Here is a 22,834-nt window from a genome sequence, read left to right as displayed (position 1 = left end):
ACAAGGGCACCGTGGACTTCCTGTCCTTAAACTGTCTGTGTGGGGGTCAGGCCATCCTCAGGTAGGTGCTGTCATTGTGGTGTAGGAGTCCCCACCCACAGACAAAAAACACGTGATTGATGAACCACATAGAGTTGAGCCCCGGGCAGGAGCCTTTAGCTAGAACCCTGAAATTGTAGCTGGGTAGATGTGGAGGCCATTCTAAGACTTCATGACCCAGGAGAATACTTGGACATATTGCAGACCCAAGGTTCCAATATAATGACTGCTGGTCATCTGTAGCTATTAAGCACTTAAAAAGTGGCTATTCCAAATCCCTATGAGCCATCAAATATGCTATATGCTGGATTTCAAGGACTTTGTTGAAAAGAATGCAAAAATCTCATTAATAGTTTTATATTGATTATAGCTTGACATGACACTATTTTGGACACATGGGGTTCAATAAAACAATATTAAGTTTACCCAATTTAATGTTGCTATTAAAAAAATAAATAAATCAATGGCATCTGTGGTCCCTAGCTGTAGCTCATCTTGCATCTCGATGAGGCAGCATCAGTGAAACTTGTTCTGTCTTAATAAATGCTTCTAACGTAACACTGCTTTGAATTTGTGTTTTAGCTGAACACAGGCTCCAAAGGATCCATTTGGTTGTCTTTGTGTCATTTTTCTTCCTCCTTCTTTTGGTGACCAAGTTGAGGTGTGTGAGTTTTAATCTCCAAGGGGTTCTGAGCGTGTGACTGTGTGAGGAAGGTGAAGACATGAAAGAACACAGAATAGTGGGTGACTGCAGGGTGCTTGGGTTTTGAGCCAGGGAAACCAAACTTGGCCAACTTAAATAAAAAGGGAATTTATCATCCTGATGCCAGCAGTTCTTAGAACCAAAGAGAGTCGAGATCCCGGTTTCAGAAAGGGCAGGAGCCAGGGCTGCCTTGGGGACTGAGCAGCAAAAATCCCAAGCCTGGTCCCTCAGGATGCTCCCACCGGGATTAATCAGCTTCAGAGTTTTCCTTTCCTTGCATCAGAATCCCCACAGGAGAGCAGCTGGGTGGCTAGGCCTGGGCCGAAAGTGGACGGGTGCTGTGGCAGGCAGCCTCTCGGGGACTGCAGTTGGAGGGCCAGCAGGTCCTAAAGCAAAGTCTGGTTAGTGCTAGCAGAAGTCAGGGTGCAGAGTGGCCAAAAGCAATGGCTGTCCACTGCCTCACTGCAACTAGATTTTGTCAGTGACCTGTGGAGAGCTCAGGTAATTCATTGGTCTGTGTTTTCAAGACTCTCAAATCCATCTTTTTAAACCTTTAGTTATGGAAACATTTAAAACATGCAAAAGAAGACACACCCATAAAATCAACTCCTACGGACCCATCACCCAGTTTGAACCATGATCAACTTATGGCTCATCAAAATAACCCTCTCACATTATTTTGAGGCACCTCTCAGGCATTATATCCCTTCGTAGAATTCAGTATCTCTAAAAGGTAAGAGTTTGTTTAAAAAAAAAAAAAACATTCTGCCTTTATTACCCCTAAAAGAATCCTAATGATACCTTAATGTTATCAAATTTGTTGGTGTTTAGATTTTTTTAATATATATATTTTTAGTTGTTGATAGACCCTTATTTTTTTTTTAAATATATATGTGGTGCTGAGAACCAAACCCAGTGCCTCACACATGCCAGGCAAGTGCACTACCGCTGAGCCCCAGCCCCAGCCCATGGGTGTTTCCATTTTAGTTTTTACTTGATTGAGATATAATTACATTGTTTTAGCCAGCTTTGGGGTATTGTCAAATCCTGAGCCAATCAACTTATAAAGAGGGAAGGTTTGTTTGGGTTCAGTTTTGGATGTTTCAGTCCGTGGGCAGTTGACCCAGTTGCTTTGGGGCATGTGGTGAGGCACTATCATGGCCAGGAACACATGGCTGAGCAGAGCTGCTAACCTCATGGCTAGGAAGTGAGGGGGAAAGAGAGAGAGAGAGAGAGAGAGAGAGAGAGAGAGAGAGAGAGAAGAGGAGGGACTGGAATCCCAATACCCCCTTCAAAAGTATATTCTTGGTGACCAGAAGATCTGTCACTAGGCCCCACCTCTTGAAGTTTCCACCACCTCCCAATAGCACCAAGCTGTAGACCAAGCATTGCGCACATGGCCTCTGGGGGACATTCAAGATCAAAACTGTAGCACATGCCATAAAATTCACACACCATTAGTGTGCAGGGGTTGGTTTCTAATAGACCTATACAGTTATTTTGTCATCACCATAATTGAGTTTTTGAGTGTCTCTGTCACCTCCAAAGGATCCCTTATGCCCTTCTGCAATCACCCTCGTCTCACCCTTCGCCTCCTGACCGCCGATCTGCTTTCTCCTCGCTAGTTTTCCCTGTTCAACCCCCTCCCCACAGGACCATACAGCACATAGCCTGTTGTGCCTGGCTACTGTCTCCAAGAAGAGGTTTGGGGGTTCATTCGTGTTGTTACCTGTATCAGCGGTTCATCCCTTTTTATTGCTGATAGTGCTTTATTGGGTGAATACACCACAGTTAAAAAAAAATAAAATAAACCCACTAGTTGATGGCCATATGGATTGCTTCCAGTTTCTTGGTTTTATGACTAATGCTGCCGCTATGAACATTCACAGACTCGTCTTTGACATGTGTTTTCATTTCTCTTGAGTAGATTCCTCGGGGTGGAATTGCTGGGTTACATCCTAAGTGTGTGTTTAACTTTTTAAGAAATTATCAGACTGTTTTTCCCAATTGGCTGCAGAATCTGACATTCCCGACAACAAAGGATGAGTGTTCTCTTAATCTGTTTTAGTTTGTTTCTCTTCCATTTCCCTTCCCCCCCCCCACTTTCCATTTACTTAAGAAACTGGGTCATTTGTTTCTTAGAGTTTCCCACAGTCTGACTTTGGCTGATTACATCATGATGTCTAAGTTCATCTGAACTCAAAACAAAACAAAACAAAAGCATTTCTGATAGCTTACTCAGATATATATATATATATATACTCATACACATATATGAAAATAAAAATAAAAGTACATTAGGGGCTGGGGCTGCAGCTCAGTGGCAGAGTGCTTGCCTAGAATGGGTGAGGCACTGAGTTCAATCCTTAGCACCACATAGAACTCAACAAATAAAATAAAGGCATCTACAACCACAATTTTTTTTTAAAAGTACATTAGTAAGTGAGGAAACTAGGAAAGGATGGAAATTGGGAATGGATACAGTTAGTTCACAAAATACAAACTGTAGAGTCTGATGAGTTGGTAGAGACAGATCTCAGTTTCAGTTCTGAGCTACCTTACAGCCCAAAGAAGGAAACAGGTCCCTTTACCAATTTATTGTCCATAAGATAAAACAAGCTGATTGCTCAGTGGAAGCTGACTTTTTAACTTTTCTGGCAGAGACAAAGAAAAATATCCACCATTATTTCCACTTCTATGTTAAGGATGTGGTTAGTTTATGGGACAGATACCCTGCTGGTGACCTGGCCAGTGCACAGTAATGTTGAAGGGTTTCCACAGTAGAAATGGCCGTAGGTTTCTTTGGAATCTGAGGAAGTAGCATAGAAAGTCAGACTTCTAATTCCAACTCCAAAGAAGGCAACTTCAAATTGCAATATTACAGGGTCCTGGCGAATATTCATCATCACTAAAGTCCCGAGTTTGCAATGGAGGAAGAAAAGAAATGTATAAATATACTCCCCAACAAAGGACTTAGAACACTACCTGACCCACAAAAGTCTTACCAACCCCAAAAAACCCATGAAAATAAACAAGTGAAAAATTATAGTTAATTCATTCATTTTTTCCCCCTAAGAATTAGCCTAAGTTTCCTTTTTAGATCTTTACCTGGGAGAAGTGAAAACATGTGTCCGTGCAAAAACCTGTGCATGAGTGTTCACAGTTGTTGTAGCCCCAAAGATCCATCAACCTATGAGCGGATAAACAAAACACCATGGAAAATTATTTGGAAATAAATCAGAAGGAAAGCCATGGCATGTCACCACATGGATGGACCTAGAAAGCATCACGCTCAGTGAAGAAGTCAGATACGAGGTCACCCGCCTGTGATTTCATGCATGTGAATAGGCAGATCCATCGACAGAAATGGATTTGTGTGTGCTGGGGCCTGGGAGGGATGGGGTTAGGAAGTCGAGGTGTCAGTTAAGGAGTATGGGGTTTCTTTTTGGTGGAATGAGAATGTCCTAAAATTAACTGTAGCGGTGAATGCACAACTGTATGAGTGTACTGATAGCCATCAAATTGTGAACTAAAATGGGTGAGTTAACTCAGGGCTATTAAAATTTAGCTAAATTTTGTGTGTGAACTAAATTTAGTTGCATCTAAGTTAAACCAATTCATTTTAATCATCTTTCTAGGTAAAGTCTGAGTCATACTTTTAAAAATACAATATTCATAAAATTTTACCAACTAAGAAGTTTGGGTTCCTATTTTAAGTGGCTTCAGGGCAAGAACCCTTTGAATAGAGATAATGAGGGTCTTCTGTGTGTTTCATCCTCTTGTCCTGAATCCACAAAGAGTCAAGCATTTGAGCAGAGACCAGGAGGTCAGCGATGCCACATCTTCTTGGAAGATACCCAGCTTCCTAGCTATGCATCTGCCTGTCCCCCAGGAGCCTGTGTTCAGCCAGCTTATTTTGGGATCTAACAAAAGACCCTCCCCCATAAAAATATTTGCTCCAACCTTGCTTATTGCTCCAACCTGGCTTAGTAAATTCATGTTCTTTGAATCAAGTATTTGTTCCAAGGGGTATTCATATACGGGGGTTCCATTTTAGCATCTTTCTTTCAGTGTTTGCCTCATGCCTTTGAGAGTTCTGCAGTGAGGAAGGGTGTTAATATGAGCAAATTTTATCTCATCAAAACTTATTATGGGATGGGCATGTTGGCACATGCCTGTAATCCCAGAGGCTCTGGAGGCTGAGGCAGGAGGGTCCTGAGTTCAAAGCCAGCCTCAGCAATGATGAGGTGCTAAGCAACTCAGTGAGACCCTGTCTCTAAATAAAATACAAAATAGGGCTGGGGATGTGGCTCAGTGGTTGAAGGCTCCTGAGTTCAATTCCTGGTATCAAAACAACAACAACAGCAAAAACTTATCATGGAGTTCTCTGCTCACTTGAAAACATCTTATTTATTCAAAGTCCAGACTTCCCCAGCAGGAGCTAAATAACTGCAATATTCTCTGGTTTTCTAGCAAATTATAAAATAAAAGTACCAAAGAATTCATTAGTCTATAAGATCCGTGAGGACAGGTACTCTCTTTTGTTTGGCTTCCTGAGCACCTGAAATATAGCTTGGCTCATAGTAGGGCCCAGAACTGATTTGATGAATGGATACATGATTATGAATTGATAGCCACTGCACAAAATGTAGAAAATCTCACAGAATTTCTTCAAGTCATCAAAATAAGTCTTTGATGAGCTTGTGGGGTGTGGCTCAGAGGTAGAACAGTTGCCTGGCATGTGTGAGGGTTAGGGTTCCATCCAGCACTGCAAAAACAAACAAACAAACAAACAAATAAACAAACAAAAACTTTGAGCACAGAAGTCAAGAATTGTTGTGTGTGTGTGTGTGTATGTGTGTGTGTTTCTGGGGGGGGTCAAACCCAGGACCCAGGGTCTCGTGCTTGCTGAGCAAGTTGACCAAGGCCTCTCTACCTCTGAGCTTCATCCCCAGCACCCAACAGGAGTGGAAAATTCGGTCTTGGTCATCAGTCCCACGCTGTTCCAGAGTCACACAAAGGCATCTCGCCCTGTCTACGATGTGTTGGAGAAGACTCAAGCTTTTACCTCGCACCAGTCTTTGCTGATGTGTCCATTGACTGAGGCTAAAAGATCCCCTGAGGTTGAGCATCTCCAGTTTCATAGCCCAGGAATCTTGGGCAAGAAGAGAAAGTCTATCTCCCAAGGCCCAGCATACATGTGGCCTGTCCCCTTATTGAGGTCTTCAAGAGAGCAGAACACAGATTGCTGTAGCCTGTAGCACCTCTGTCGGTATCGGTCCCTGCTGTTGGCTTGTGGCCCTTCCTCTGGGGTTGGGAGACACCCTGGCTGGGAGCTTTCCCTTTTGGAAGCCCCCAGTATGACCCCCTCACTTAAAACTTAAGCTGCCAGGTCTCTTCAAACCTCCCTTAAAAGGAGGGAACACAGAGCCAGCTACTTCCTGAAAGAGACAAAGAGAACTAAATGCAAATGTATGTATCAGGAGACACCTTGCCATGCACATCTTCATGTCTTATAAAACAATACCTTACTTTTATTGGTATCAAAGCTTTGTTTCGTTTTTGAAATCTGATTCACTCACAGAGGCCAGAGGAAAAAAAAGTCCTCATTTCTATTTCATAGACACAAGGCTGAGATTCAGGTAGGATGGGTGACAGGCCCAAGGCTTATGACTCTCAGGCTGCAGAAGGCCTGGAGCCCGGGATCTCACTCTTCCATGCCCAGGGACTTTGCCATGACACTACTGGCTGCACGTCCTCATCCCATTCCCTGTGATGGCTGGAGAGACCATTGCTATCATCATCCTGTCCCTAAGAAGGTGAATATTCTGACTTAAATGACTCATCCATGCTCACAGAAGCTGCTAGTGAAGAAATAACCAGGCTGGCCACAGCAGACCCCCATTCCTAATCCTTAGTGCTTTTGCAATTCACTGTGTTGTAATGTATTTAACGTTTATCGAGTGTTCACTGGGTGCCAGGAACCGTGTTAGGCACCTTGTATGGATTATTTAATTCTCCAAACAGACCTGTGCCAGGAGTTCTTCCTGAACCCATTTTACAGAGCAGACAAGTGAAACTGAGACCGGAAGGGCTGAAGCCACTTGTTTGCAGTCACGCTCTGCCTTGGTCGGAATGGCAAAGCTGAGGTCCAGAACTTGGGCTGGTCTGACGCCAAGGCCCACTTTGACTCTGCCTAGCCCCTGTTCTTTGTCAATTGATGAAAATTATTGATTGAAGGGAAAGTTACTAAAATACATAAGGAAACCACTTTGGTGTAGTACTTTTCTTCAAAATACTTCATAGACCATGCAGCGGATAATTTGGTCTGTCCTTGAGGTTAGCAGAACTAGGGGCGTGCTGGGGTGTGGGGTCCAGGAACCGGCTCTGGAGCCAGGCCCCTTGGCTTCTTCTAATTGTGACTCCAAAACTTCCGACTGCAGGATCCCTGTCAAGCCAATCACTCTCTCTGCAGGCCTCAGTTTCCCCTCTTCACGAAAGCCTCCAGACTAAATGATGGTGATGTGTAAAAAGAATTGGTGCAGTGTCCATCCAGCATGGTGAGCAAGATCTCAATATATACTATTCATTATCGAGTTGAAGCAGAGGCAATTGCCTTTTGAAAATGGTCAGTTGTGGCTCAATTGGCATTAATCTCATATGGTTCAACCTAAAATTATAATCAAAGCTTAAAAAATTTTAATAGGGAGCCTAGTGTAGGAGTTCAATGAGAAATCTTCAGAGCCATGAACAGGGAAGAAATCATTAAGTAGAGAAGCTGAGAGAAAGCGGAATTGGATGTTAGTGAATTACATGCTGTGGGTAGGGACTGCTTGTTTCTCTCGGCTCTAAATTCATAGGAATATCTGCCCTGTTTTGAACAGAAAAGGAAGAAGAAAATGGAGCTTCCCACATCTATGAAGAAATTTGTATCCTAGAGAAGGAAATGGAATTTGAGAAGCCCTGGCTTCCAGCCCGCCTCTTGGCCGTTTATAAAAAAGTGTGGTTGTACTAAACACACACGGTGCTGGGGTAATTGAAAGCAGATGAGTCGCAGTCTTGTGTTTCCCCTGTACCTTGCAAATATGCAGCCTCCAACAATGAATCGGCGTGGAGAGGCCACACGGAGCACGGAAACATGCACGGCTAATGCCTATTGATCATGTTTTCTCGCGGTGGGATAGCCTATTAATGCTTCAAAGGGGGGAAGAAAAACCAAGCTGGCTGAGAGAGCCCTACAAAGTTGAAGTTCATCAAAAAGATTAAATCTATGCCTCCTAATTTGATGTCCCTGTTTTTATGCATATTAATGCCAAAAAGCAAACACAGCTAACTGTTGAGATGAAAGTGAGTGGGCATATGGATGGACTGGATTTCAAACCCTCCTGGGCTTGCATTTTTCTGCCAAGTCAAGAGTAGGAAATGTAGGCATGAAAGGTACCCAGAATAGACACCTAGGATGAAATGATAATTACTGCCTGAGAAAAGCACCAACTCAAGACAACATAAAAAGGGGACGACAGACAGCACACGGGGTTTCTGAACCCCTCTCGAAATGAAGAGCTTAAAAATCCAGATTCCCATTCAGGAAGAGCCAAGCTCGACTGTAAACAGAGAAAGAAAAATGGGACGTGAGCTGCATCGCCAGGGTTCTGCTGGTTGATGACCTTCCCTCAGGGACCATCCAACGCGTGGCAGGAAGGTCTGATGCACAGACCTCTCACCTAGGGAATGTAATCAGCTATTGACAACTTAAAACGGTACAAGATGGAAATGATTCCCCTCTCTGGGTTGCCAGAAATGAATCATTGTCTGAATGAAGAAAACAGGAAGTGTGTCCTAAGACCAAGTGGGGGCACCATTTGAAGACCTGTGTTCTGGTCACAACTCTGATGACAGCTGTGTGATCTCAGGCAATGCTGCCGAGGGGTTAATGGCTACGGTGTGGAGTTAAAAAGGAAGAATCTTTTTTCAACTTTTTAATTGCTTCCCCTAAAACCCCTTCTGCCCTTCCTCCTAAAGGACAGAACTCTGGTTTTGCCTGAGTTGTAATGAACTGAACTAAAAAGAACTTCAAACTCCAAGACTTCCTCGAAGCCAAAGATGACCACGGATTAAGGTCAAGGAGAATAAGCTGAAGTCACAGAACTCAGGGTGATCAATTCACCCCAGGTTGCCAAGACTTTTTGGTTTTGGTAATGAGAAGCCCTGCATCCCAGGGAACTCTCAGGATGGTGCCTGGACAAATGGACCATGAGTCAGCCTAGTAGAAAGTTCTTTGAAATGGCAGACGTAGCCGACAGGTGCCATTTCCCCTTGCCTGTGCCCCTCTTGCTGCATGGAATATAGACCCAATGCTGGAGGTGACTAGGGAGCAACAAGCCTAACCACTGGAAAGAACTTGACGTAAAGAACTGAGTCTAAAGCTGTGAGCTAGGTTACTGAAAGAGCGAAAAAGGGAATTCTAAGTGCATCTTGAGGTAGCAAGTGAATGAAGTGGATAAAGTCCCTAGGGATGGGTGGAGAGGATTTTTAAAATTTAGCAATTTAGAAGGGCTAGAACTGATTTATATATAAATATATATATTTCTTTATATATAATGTATATGTTATATATTATATATTCATATATATATATATATGTTGTAGATGAACATTATACCTTTATTTTGTTTTTATGTGGTGCTGAGGATCGAACCCACTGCCTCACACATGCAAGGTGTGCACTCTTACCACTGAGTTACAACCCCAGCCCTCTTTTTTCTTTTCTTTTCTTTTTTTTTTTTGACCAGGGATTGAACCCAGAGGCATTTAACCACTGAACCACGCCCGCACCCCCCCTTTTTTTGTATTTTATTTAGAGACAGGGTCTCACTGAGTTGCTTAGCACCTTGCTAAATTGCTGAGGCTGGCTTTGAACTCAAGATCCTCCTGCCTCAGCCTCCCAAGCTGCTGGGATTTCAGGCGTGCACCACCACACCTGGCTCTGAAACTGTTTTCTGATGAGAGAGTCACTGGTGCTGGTGGTTGAGTGGGTTCACAAAGAGGCTGTCAAGTGTTAGAAAAATGGCAGACAAGATTTAGTTGCTGCTATGGAAAGGAACTGATAGAGCAAGGGTGAAGAAGTTTTGCTGGGATCAAACTCAAAGGGACAGGAAACAGATAGAGATCCCAAGGGAAGAGACAGGAAAGAGGAAGTCCTTTTTTTCCTCTTCCAGCACCACCTGTTGGAAAAGCCTAAGAAGGAGCCAGTTGGCTAAGGTATGGAGCACAGGCCCAGCCCCAACATTACAGAACCAAACATAGAACTGTGGGTTTGAAACTGGGACTTCATAACTTAATGACTGGCACAATTCTCTCCCCTTTCCCTGCAGAAAACCATCACACCAACATTGTGATCACTAATTCTTTGATTTTCCTTGATGCTTGTTCTTCTTCTTCTTTTTTTTAATCACACATGCATGTGACTCTAAATAATGTGATTTGACTTTCTCTCTTTTAAACTTTAAAAAAATCTTTTTTGTAGATGTAGATGGACAGAATGCCTTTATTTGTTTATTTTATGTGGTACTAGGGATCAAACCCAGTGCCTTACACATGCTAAGCAAGCACTGAGCTACAGCCTCAGCTCCCTCTTTTAAACTTTTAATAATTGGATGTACACTGCATATGGCCTTATGCTTCTGGCCTTGGGAATTGTTTGGAGATGCATCCATATTTTGCATTGGTTGTCGTTAAATTCATTTCTAGTGCTTTGAGGTATGTGCCCATACGTGCTTTGCATGTACGTGTCTCCTGGTGCACAGGCACACGTTTTAACCCAGGGAGGTGGTTCTGTAAGTGTGGTTCCCAGGTCAGCAGCCTCAGCATCACCTGGGAACTTGCTAGAAATCCACAAATACAGGTTCCTGTCACAGACCTACTGACTCAGACTCTGGGACTGGAGCCCAGAATTCCTCCAGGAGTTGTGGACACATCTGAAAGTTTGAGAATCCCTTTTCTTTGCTTTAAAAATATCATTATTTTAATTAGTGCATTACCATTAGACATAGAAATGGGATTCATTGCGGTATATTTGTATATGGACACAGAAGAACCACTTCTCTAAGTCACATATCTAGGAGCAGGTTTGCCGAGTCATACAATGTATGAAGTTCTAATTTTCTAGAAAATGTCAAACTGTATTCCAAAGTTGTTCCAGTCGACACTCCCACCTCTAACATGTAAGAATTCTCATCGCTCTACATCTTTGCCATCTGGAGGGTATAAATATAGTTCATTGTAGTTTTAACAGGCACTTGCCTGAGTCTAATGAGGTTCGACACCTATTCAATTTGGCCATTTGGATTTTCTCTTTTGTAAAGTGCTTATTCCAGTCTCTGGTCCATTTATCTATTGGGTCTTTTTTTTAATTATTATTATTACTTTGAAGTTCTTGGAAGAGTGGGAAAATTAGTCCTTGTGGGTAGTGTATTTTGGATATATTCTATTCTGTGATTCTCATTTTCTTTTTGATGAAAAACTTTTGTCAAATTTATCATATTTTCCTTTATGACTAGTGATTTTAATGACTTAAGAAAATATTCTCTACCCCAATTTATTGAAGATGTTTACTAACAAATGTCTGTTGAAATCTTTGTAGCTTTACTTTCATGTTCTTTAAGCCACCTGGAAGTGATTTTTGCATCTCATGTAATACCATCCTAGATGAAGTATTATAACTCAGGAAGATCCATTTTGTTCTTTGTGTTTGTCTTGGCTATTCTTTGCTCTTTGTATTTCCATGTGAGTCTTAGAATCGGCTCGCCAATTTCCTTATTAAAAATGTTGAGATTTTCATTAAGATTGCATCTAATCTATAAATCAACACGGGAAGAATGGCATCCTCATGGTATGAAGTTTTCTAATCCATGGAAAATGGCATATCTTCTCACTTTTTTAGTCCTTTTAAAAGTCTCTCAATAAAATTTTGTAATATCTCTGTGGAGATGGTCTTTTCTTTCTTTTTTTTTTTTAGTTGTAGTTGGACACATACCTTTATTTTTATTTGTTTTTATTTTTATGTGGTGGCAGGGATCGAACCCAGCACCTTGCACATGTTAGGTGAATGCTCTACTGCTGAGCCACAACCTCAGCCCCTCCCCCGAGATGGTCTTTTCTTAAATGTATTCCCAGTTCAGATTTTTCATGCTACTTTCAGTGGTATCTTTTCTTAAATATCATTTTCTGTTTGTGGTTGGTTTATGAGAATATAGTTGATTGCAAATTTAGCAACCTTATTCAACTCTAATTAAATGTAATCATGTATCTGTTGACAATTTTGAGTTCTCTCTATAGCCAACCTTATGATTTGCAAATAGTTTATTTTTAAACTCTTATATGTTAAATTAGTTTTTCTTATCTTAATGTGCTGGCTAGTATCTCCAGTAAAATTTTGAGTAGAAATGCATTCTTTGATAGTTGCTGACTTCAAAACTGAAGAGTGCATGAGGCATGGCATAGGGTATTGTAGTTGCCCAATAGCAAGTGGCAATGCTTGGCCAAAGGAGTGAAAATATTCTGAGTATATGAAGTTTGCCCTCGAAGAAGTAATCTTATCATCTGGCCTATCCTACACACTCTTTAATAAGTAATGCTTTCAGAAAAGCAGTTAGTGGGATGCAACTTGTTAAAACCATTAGCTGGTTTTTGTTATGGACCCAATGGCAGTTGTTTGTTATGGACCCAATAGCTGGAAAGAGGTGAAAGTAGCCAGTATCCAGGGTCCCCAGAACACCTGATGGTGGTGCACATTGCATGCTGCTGTGCTGTAGCTGCAGGCTCCATGCAACTTGCTCCTTCACTGTGCTGCCAAATGTGTTTGTCTGGGAGGCTTTTGGGGGCTTAGTTCCACCTAGTGGAGCCTACATACAGATGCCCTGTCTCCTTTTCTGTGTTTCTGGTGCCTCATGTGGAATTGTTCCCTTGTGCTATTTCTTGAAAGTCAGGATGAGTGTACAGGGTCTGATTTTGCCCAATGCTCATGTTTCCCTGGGCATTTCATGCCCTCTCTCCACACACCACACCTGCCTGTTGACATCCTGCCATCCTGTAAGACCCCCTTAGAGGCCAACATCTCTGCTTACCTGTGGCCAGAAGCCATGCAGGCATGTACCCTTTGTTTGCTAGGGTGGCGGAGCTGATAGAAAAGCATAACCCTGACAGTGTTCTCAGAATCACCTGCGGCAACTGACCATGAGACCCTCCTGCTCTTCCCCTGTCCTTGTGGCCAAGATCCACTGAAGACATTAGGGGTGGCTCCCTGCCTACAAGGTTCTCTGAGTCAGGACCTCTTTCAGACAGGTCTTTGTCCTATGTATAAGTTTTCTGGGGCTATAAAATGGATGGCATAAACAACCAAAATCTACTCTCTCACCATTCTGGAGGCAGAAGTCCAAGATCAAGAGGCAGGTGGGGCCTTGCTCCCTCTGAAGTTTCAAGGGAAATGTCTGTCGCAGGTCTCTCTCTTGTCTCTGATGGCTCCATCTTCAAACAGCCTTCTCCCTGTGTAGGACTATCTTCAAACTTCTCCCTTTTATAGGGACACCTATCATACAGTATTAGCCAGCCTACTCCAGGATGACCGACCCCATTTTAAATAATCACATCTGCAATGATCCTATTTCCAAATTAGGTCACATTTTGAGATGCTGAGGGTTAGGACCTTCAGTGCATGAATTTCGAGGGTGGGGCACCTCCCAGTCCATAATGGTGACCATGTAGTGGATCATCTGGAGCTGGCATACTTTGGGGGGTGGAATGGGGCATTGTTGCAGTTATACTAGGACTACAGGTGTAAACCACGTGGGGGAGGGTCCTGGGTGGGCAGATCACCCTAGGTAGAGGGATTCAAGGGATTCGTGTCATGCACACACTTAAGTACTGGCTCAGTTAGAAGGCTTCTAACTTCAAGTGGCAGAAAACGGAACTCACCATGGCTTGGACATGAGGGATCTCACGATCTTATGTTATGAGAACTCAGGACATGGGGAAGTCCTGAATTGGGCAGGATTACTGACTCAAGGGGTGTCATCCAGAACCCAGTTTCTTCTTCCCATCCTTCATCTCCTCTGTCCTTGATGTACCAGGTCTAATCATTTCGAGGTGGCGACGGGAGATTTATGCCTCCCATCTTCAAAAACCAGGATCCAGAGACCATTTTTGTTTCAGGAACAAAGATACTTTTTAGGAACAAAGATACTTTTCTTGGTGCTTCCCACCTTAGTACACGTCTTCTCTCCTCATCCAGAATGGCCTCAAACGCCTAGACCCACACCGATGCCTGGCAAAGGGTTGGAGACCACCACACTTTTCTTAGCTCCATTGTGATGCTCCTAGGAGCTGGGGTGCAATTCTCCTGAAGTTGATGGAAAATGAACATTTGGTCAAAATCTGCACCCTCTTGACAGGAAAGGAGAGGGTGGGGAGGGGAATCCTAGGTAGGCATCCAAAAGGTATCTGCTGCAGCAGGGCACTGGTGAATGGCAGCAAGACAGGGAAGAAGACATTATCACAGCTGAGCATAAAGGCAAACATGAATCTTCAAGCTGCTATTCTTTCTAGTACATTTATTAAATGTAATGTTTTGGGAAGTCGGCAGCAATAGCCACATCTCATGTGGTAATTCAGAAGGCCAGATACTTTTGTTATTGCCCTGGTCTGAAATCATTTCACACCAGATTGCTCTGTGATGCAGTCTTACTGAAGTGTACCAATGAGATAAAGGCCTCATTAAAGATGATTGTTACCAAGCAACAGCTAGCTTGTCAAGAATTGAACAAAAGGAACTCAAATGGACCACAAAAGTCAATCATTGGGAAAAAAGGTAGCATATGGAAAGAAAAGAAAATTAGAGAGATGTTCCCATTTCTGTTAAATTTCATTTTAAAAACTACATTTCTCCCAGCTAGAACTGCAACATATGTTCATTGTAGAAAATTAGGAAAATAGATATATATATAAAAACTAATCTCATGCATCATCTCATAATAGCAGAAGTTTTTTTTTTTTTTTTTTAAATATGGGGATCTCACTCTATTGTTCAGCCTGGGTTCATGTGATCTTCTTGTCTCAGTCTCACCCTGGAGAGGAGACTCCAGGTGTACACAATTTTGAATTCAAAAGTTTTTTTTTTTTTTTTTTTTGTACTGGGGATTGAACCCAGGGGCACTTAATCACTGAGCCACATCCCAGCCTTTTTTATACTTTATATAGAGAGACAGTCTTGCTGAGTTGCTTAGACCCTCACTAAATTGCTGAGGCTGACTTTGAACTTGCAATCCTCCTGCCTCGGTCTCCTGAGCCTCTGGGACTACAGGATTGTGCCACCACACCCAGCTTCAAAAGTATTATTTGACTGGCATGTTCCCCTGCTATTTGATAGTGACACATGCCAGGCTAGATTATCCATACCTTGGGATGGTTAAAGTTATGTCAACTAGCCTGAGCTAAGGAGTGCCCAGATGGCTGGTAAAACATCATTTCTGGGTGCATCTGTGAGGGTGTCTCAGGAAGAGATAGGGCTTGAATCAGTAGGCTTGAGTAAATATCAACCTGCATCAAAGTGGACAGACATCATGCAATCTGTTAAGAGTCCCAATAGGACAAAGATGCAGAGGAAAATCTCATTGGCACACGCTCTCTCTGAGCTGAGACAGACATCTTTGCTTGCCTTTGAAAATCCTGTGCTCCTGATTCTCAACCTTTGGACTCAGACTGGACCCACGCTGTGGATGTCCCTGGGCCTCTAGTTTGCAGGTAGCAGACAGTGGAACTTCTCAGATCCATAATCATGTGAGCCAGACCTTTGTGATATCACTCATCTGTTCATCTAGTCAAAAGATTTTATTGAGCCCTTATTACATGCCAGAAAAAGTATAAGAAGCTGGATGTACAATGAGCAAAATTGGGTACAGCCTCTGCCGAGCTGGAGAGAAGGTGGGGCGAGAGGTGTAGATAGATATTATGTCAGTTTCTGCTGCATGGTGCCACAAAACAAATAGCCCACTCCCCCCAGATCTTAGTGGTTTATACTATAACATTTATTTCTTCATCAGGGATCTGCTAGGTTCTAGCTCTACCAGGTTCTGCTGGACTTGGCTCTGGGTTGCTGATTTGGATCAGGTCTCTCCTATGAGTCTCAATTCTCCTTGGATAGTAGCTGCCCACCCTAAGTTCTTATCATGGATGGCAGAAGTGTAAGAGGAACATGCTATACTTCTTAGGTCTCAGCTTGGAACTAGCCCAGTATCCGGGCCGGTGCTCACAGTCCACTGACCTAGTCACGGTGCATGGCCAGGCCGCCAATCCATGAGGATGAGACTGAACATGTCCCCTCTCTTTCTGTGAATCATGCAAGTTAATAGTTCACGCAAAAGATGGGGGATGTACGATTTTACCACAAGGAAGAGAAGGACTCGCTACCACATAGATGTCAATAATTCCCAAATGCATATTATGTGCCAGTGGACATTATGCTGTCATTGAAAACAATGCCACCACACACGTCACTGGCTTACAATCTCTTCTTGCAGGACAGACTCTTTTGTTCCTTGTGGCCTATCCTTCCTGTTGTCTGGACCAGTTCTTTTTCAGATTCACAAGATCACTGCTGCAGCCCAGCCACACCCAAACCCATACTTTGAAGTACACCCCTACCTCGCAGGGTCAATGAACTGCTCTATCTTCAATCATCTGATTTTCCATGCTAATTTTCTGAGCTGATGGTATGCTCTTGTTTTGGACAGACCTCTGCCCTCAACTGTGAATGTATGTCACTTGGTGACTCTTTAAGCCAGCTCCGCCCCCCCCCCTTCTTTTAACATTTATATGAAAAAGAATATGCTTCTACTCTGAGGCATGCAAATCTGGGTCGGTCATGTCTGTGCTTGATAGCCGCCATGGTATCTGGATAAAAAGACAGCCATTGCTCCACAACAGGACAAACCAAGCGCCTGCCCACAGATAACAGGCTTGGGCCTTGGGTGATAAGGACTTGTCTGGGGAAATGATTGCTTGGCATGTTGGCCTGGGTCTTTGGTTTGAAAATAGAAGCCAAACTTCATATTTAGAGATTAATGAATAATGCAGTATTTACTACTGGTTAATAAAGAACAGCAACATCAGAAGAGGGATACAAAGAAGCTGTGACTTGAAATTACATCTAAGGGGGAAAGGAAATGGAGCTTTCTCTTCTTTCCCATGTTCCCAGCATATGTCTAACAAAAAAAAAAAATAAAATTCAACTGGGTCTTTTTGGTTTCTGAACTAAAACATGGCAGCAGCTGCTGGAAGGCGAGACCCCTGGCCCCCCAACCCTGCTTCCTGCACCGTGCCTCTGGGAGCACGCTGCAGCCCTGCTGCAGCCCTGGTCACGTTCGAGGCCCCTCTGCGTGGCCAGCTCTCCCTGTTGTGTGTGAGTGTGGGAGGCCCAGGCAGCTTGTCAGGGCTGGGGGAATCTTTCTGCTTGGGCTTTTGCACAGCTCTTCCTGCTTAGAAAAGAGGTTTTGTTTGACTCCTTTTCTGGCCTCTGAGGCACCAAGGGGAGTGATTAATAGAGAGCCACCTCGAGATTTCAATAGCGCCGCAGCGGGAGCTCCCGGGGCCAGTGGGGCCTTTGTTTCGCAGAAAGCCGGGATAAAGCCTCCGAGGGCTGCTGCCCTGCCACCCCGTCCTCACTCTGGCTGTTCCGCCTTTGCCAGGACAACCTCACGACCTGGGCAGCCTGGGAAGATCCGTCCTCCTGAACACTCGGCAAGCCAAGCCCATCTCCTTGGCAAAGCGCTTGGGGCTGGAGCTGGGGCCCAGGACATCTTGGTTTCTTTTGTGCAATCCTGCAGACCGGGCGGGGCACATGTGCAGGGCCTGGGGAAGGGGGAGGGGGTGCTCCTCAGTGGAGGCTTCAAGGATGGCTGAGTCCTGGGCCTCTGTGATGGGGAGGAGGGGCGGGCCTGGCAAGAGGGTCCCAGCTCTGACTAACCCATGGGCAGGCGAGGTGGGCCATCTAATATCACAACAGAAGTGGGGGCAGCCAGGCGTGGTGGTGCACGTCTGTAATCCCTGAGGTTCTGGAGGCTAAGACGGGAGAATCACGAGTTCAAGGCCAGCCTCAGCAAAGGGTGAGGCACTGAGCAACTCAGTGAGACCCTGTCTCTGGATTAAAATACAAAATAGGGCTGGGGATGTGGCTCAGTGGTCAAGTGGCCCTGAGTTCAATCCCCAGTACCAAAAAAAAAAAAGAAGTGGGGGCAAGCTTTGAACATTAGTGGAAGTCTGGGGTGCAGTGCAGTTAATCAGAAAGAGACACACTGGTCAGCAGGCCTGGGCTGCATGTGTCCTTGAGGCTGAATGTGGGACTTAGAAAGTGGGTCTGGTCACATCAGAGGGAGAGTTGAATGGGATCCTGTAATCCAGTACCAGAAAATCAACTCAAAAATGGCCTAAATGATACTGAACTATGTAGGTTCATGTAACTGGGGATGCATCATGCCGGGCCACCCACAACTCACCCTCTCCAGTCGCATCTGGAGAGAAAAGGCCCTCTCCTTCCATCGCTGCATCTTCTAAGATGCCTCCTACCTTCTAAAAGAATCTCCCCCATACACCCCTGAGAAGTGCATACCTAACCCTCCCAAACAGCTCAGGGAATGGTGGACAATGACATACTTAGGGACCTGACTGCCCCACTGGGAAGGGGATGGGTCCCATTCCACAGTGTAGAACTATGTGGGCCCACCTGGGACTGGAGTCAGTCCTCTGGCCCCTCTGTGGCTCCCTGTCAGGTGAGGGCCACAAGAGACGCTGGCCACTTATCCTGGTCTACTGAAAATGGATGGCTCACTGAATCCTGACAGCTGTCCCATTAGACAGGTACTGCTGTCATCTCCGTCTTAAAGATGAGCAAACATAGCTCCTGGAGACACATGGGTGGGATGGAAGCATCAGGGCTGAGGTAGAGACCGGCACAAGGACCTGGCAACCCCAGCAGCCAAGTCAGCCTCGAGGCCAGGAGGTGGGAGAGCAAGCCCACAGAACCTACCAGGGTTTCCTGATTCCCGAGTCAGGCCTTGCAAGGGATGTTCTTGCCGACATCTTGGGAGTTACTTTCCACCCTCCCCCACCAGTATCGGGATTGAACTCAGGGGCACTCAACCACTGAGCCACATCCCCAGCCCTTTTTGTATTTTATTCAGAGACAGAGTCTTACTGAGTTGCTTAGGTCTTGCTAAGTTGCCAAGACTGACTGAACTCTCTGTCCTCCTGCCTCAGCCTCCTGAGCCACTGGAATTACAGGTGTGCGCCATGCCACCTGGCTCTTCCACCCTTGTTATTGTTTAATGTTCATGGTTTTTTTCCCCCCCAACCTTTAAAAATTGAGAAATGTAGACCACACAGAGAAAGGAGCATGCGTTTGGTAAATGATCATGAATTAATTTTCTATTGATGTGTAACAAATGTTACTGCAAACTGAGCAGCTTAAACTAGCACACATCACTCTCTGTTCCCAGAGGGTAGGTATCTGGCACGACTTAGCTGGGATCCCCTGCTCAGGTTGCACATAGCTACCATGCGGAGGTCGTTCGGGCTGTGTGATCCTCAGGAGACCAGACATGAACCCTACAAGCTCTCTCATCTTGGAAAGATGTTTCCTTATGGTCCTGTGACTAAGTCGCTGGCTTCCTCCTGCCATTGGCTGGACGCTCCCTTCAGGTTCTGGAGACTGCCTGTGGTCTCCAGTCACACAGGGGCCAGCCACATCATGCTGTTTGCTTCTGCAAGGCCAGCAGGAGCGACTGCTTGTAGTTGGCCAAGGCAGGGTCTCACTGACATCCTGTGATTATGAAGGGGACAGGAGTAAAACCCACCCTTTCCCCATAAAGCAATGCAGCCCCTGACCAGCGCGGGCGGCTGAACTAAAGGTCGCTCTGGTGAATTTCCTAGGATGCCAAATAAAACACAGACACACAATTTACCTTTAAATCAAGCTCCAGGACGGCTCCTCCGCTGTCTGCCCCAAGCCCCCCCCCCAAATGGGAGAGCGAGTTGAGAGAGCCAGCACAGTTGGTTGGAAGTGAACTTTTATTGGGGGGACCCTCATTCTTTGGAAAATCCCATCCAAAAAAGGTCAAGAGGGGCCGGGTTACAAGGACAGGTGAAGTAATTTGACCCCTGGGGCTGTGAGAGGCTACGCCTATGCATGAAGACACATTCTGCTACTTCAAGGATGGGGCAGTGTCTAGGGCCACTACGAATGTGGCCAAATCATTACGAAAGTGACCAAGGGAGCCTCTACCAATCACGGGAAGGAAAATGCTGGTCATTCAGCAACCTGAATTCACAAAGCAACCTGATCAAGGCTATGACACCCCCTCCCCTTCTTCATTTTCTACTGGTTACAAGAACTCACGGGCTCAGCCCACACTCAGGTCAAGGGATGGTAACGGATGTGACTCAGCAGGGTCACTTTAGGGTATGTCTCAGTTTACCCCAGGCTAAGAACAGAGCATTGTCTCCACCCCAGAAGCCTGTTTCTGCTTAGAGGTGAGACCTGTACTGGCTCAGCAAACCAGCTGATAAATCTGCCGGAATTCTGTGAGCTGTTAAACACAGCCATTATTATTGTTGGTATAGCTGTTGTTGTTGTTATTATTATTATTATTACAGTACTGGGACTGAACTCAGGGGCATTTTATCACTGAGGTAAACCCCCAGGCCTTTATTTATTTTATTTTTTTAATTTTGAGCTGGCATGGTGGCCCATGCCTATAATCCCAGCTATTTAGGCTGTAGGGCAGGAGGATTGGAAATTTGAGACCTGCCTAGGAAACTTAGCAAGACCTCCTCTCAGAATAAAAAAACGGAAATAAAAACAGCTGGGGATATAGCTCAGTGGTAGAGTGCCCCTGGGTTTAATCCCTAATACTGATTTTTTTTTTTTTTGAGACAGGGTCTCTGATAAGTTGCCCAGGCTAGTCTCTAACTTGCAATTCTCCTACCTCAGCCTCCTGAGTCTTTGGAATTACAGGTACGGGTCACCACAGCGGTCTAAACATCCACCATTAACTTTACAGTGAAATCAATTCCATGAAAAACAAGGCCCCCTAAACTCATCACTTCCAATATTTGCAATTTTGTTGTTGCATGGACATCAGAGTATTCTTAGACAAACTGAGACGCTACAATGTCACTAGGTGATATAAGTTGTACGTGTGGCCTGGCATTGACTGAACCATCATTATGTGGAAAATGACTGAATTTACAATCTATTTGTAGGACATATTTGTCAACCCTTAGTGTAGAAGAAAGTATGTCAACAAAACAGTTAAGGTTAAAATTGTGTAATGTGTATGGCTATGATATTGTTGAATAGCAGGAAATATTGAGGAACTATTCATCCAGTATAGGAAATTAATGATCCAATACAGCCAAGTTGTTGGTCACATCATGGAAGCACACTCGTTAATGTAAGAATATTGACCAATATCCATATCACATATTGCATTGAGTAATAACTCTACTGGGAAAATATTGGGGTTGGGAGGCAACACAGTTTAACAAATTTGATTCAGTTTCAACCACAGGTCAGCTATGGACGGGAGAGTTTAGCCAAACTAAGCAAAAACATTCTGTGACAATCAGTTGGCTCTATGGAATTAATAATAAAGAATATTGGGGGCTGGGGATGTGGCTCAAGCGGTAGTGCGCTTGCCTGGCAGGCGAGCCGCCGGGGTTCGATCCTCAGCACCACATACAAAGATGTGTCCGCCGAAAACTAAAAAATAAATATTAAAAATTCTCTCTCTTAAAAAAAAAAAAAAAGAAAGAATATTGGGCTGAGGATATAGCTCAGTTGGTAGAGTGCTTGCCTTGCATGCATAAGGCCCTAGGTTCAATAATGAAGAATATCGTTTATCACTATTTGTAGATGTGCTACTTGCGCTTCATGAACATAAAGTTTATAATTAATCTATGTAGGTACGCAGGCACACTTTGACCACTGGGCTGTTAAAGACATCCCATCAACCTAACCTTTAGTTTTAAGTACTTACTGGCGTTCTGTAACTTAACCGTTTTGGGATTTTCCTCTTACTTTGATGTGACCCAGGAGCCTCAAAGAGGCCACATAGTACTTTATGTAAAAGACATTGCTGTAACGGATAAACTGAGGGATCCTAATTTTACAGAGCAAACAGCCTTGGCACTGAAATTCTGAGCCTTTACCACAAATGTCAGAAAATCAGGGAGACATTGGTTTTCTTGTTTTTAAATCTGTAAGCCTTTAAAAACCTCCAAATCTTTAGACCTCCACAAGGTATAACGTTAAATTAAAAAAAAAAAATCAGTAACCATAATAGGAACTACCACTGACTAACAGCTTAGCAAACGCCCAGTGCGGTTCATGTAGCACCGCATGGGGAGGATCTGCAAGAGCGGGTGACCTTATATCCTGGAATATTGAGCAGCTCATTTGTTCCGCCGCACGCTCCCCACTTATTAAACATGCAACATGCACGCGAGGCCGCGGGCAGGGACCGGTCACCTGCAAGCACCTGGGGTCAAGACACGCAGAGCACATTTGCAGGTGTACACTGCGGCTCTGCAACCCTGGCAGGCAGAACACCCGCCGCAGCACAGCTCGCGCACGTGATCGTGGTCCCGCCTCCGCGCGGCGGCAACGGCGCACACTGGGACGGCCCGACCCGGAAGGTGCTTCGCGCCGCGTTCTGCGCAGGCGCAGCGAGTACGTTGCCACCAGGGGGCGCTGCGGAGATGCCATGGGGGAGGGGACGGCCGCACCAGCGGACCACGTGCGCACCACGTGGCGCCGGCAGCCCCGGGCCGCAGCAAGGCTGCCGGCCGGCCACGTTGCTCAGTCTTCAGCCCGCCAGGGTGGCGGGGCCGGCCCCTGTGCTGGCTCCTCCGGGCCTAATGACCTCTAACCTCCGACCCTACCGCCTTTAGGGTTACCCCTCACCGGCGGTCGCGCGGTGTGTTTATAAACAGAGCTGTCGGCAGGGCGGAAACCCCGGATGGGCGGATTCGCACCCGGGGGAG

At 44.9% G+C, this 22,834-nt stretch overlaps 1 protein-coding gene across 1 annotated transcript in view; it reads right to left on the bottom strand.

Moving 5' to 3' along the window:
• Nucleotides 1-22,556, bottom strand: part of Foxk1 (forkhead box K1) — a 90,866-nt gene extending 68,310 nt beyond the window's left edge. Inside the window, exon 1 of the mRNA XM_048785179.1 lies at nt 22,368-22,556. Coding sequence (XP_048641136.1) covers nt 22,368-22,556 — 189 coding nt within the window. The remainder of the gene's footprint in view (nt 1-22,367) is intronic.
• Nucleotides 22,557-22,834: the final 278 nt, after the last annotated feature.

Source organism: Marmota marmota, unplaced genomic scaffold (assembly GCF_001458135.2).
Source record: "Marmota marmota marmota unplaced genomic scaffold, marMar, whole genome shotgun sequence".
NCBI lineage: Eukaryota > Metazoa > Chordata > Mammalia > Rodentia > Sciuridae > Marmota > Marmota marmota.
This window is presented reverse-complemented; position numbering and strand designations above follow the sequence as displayed.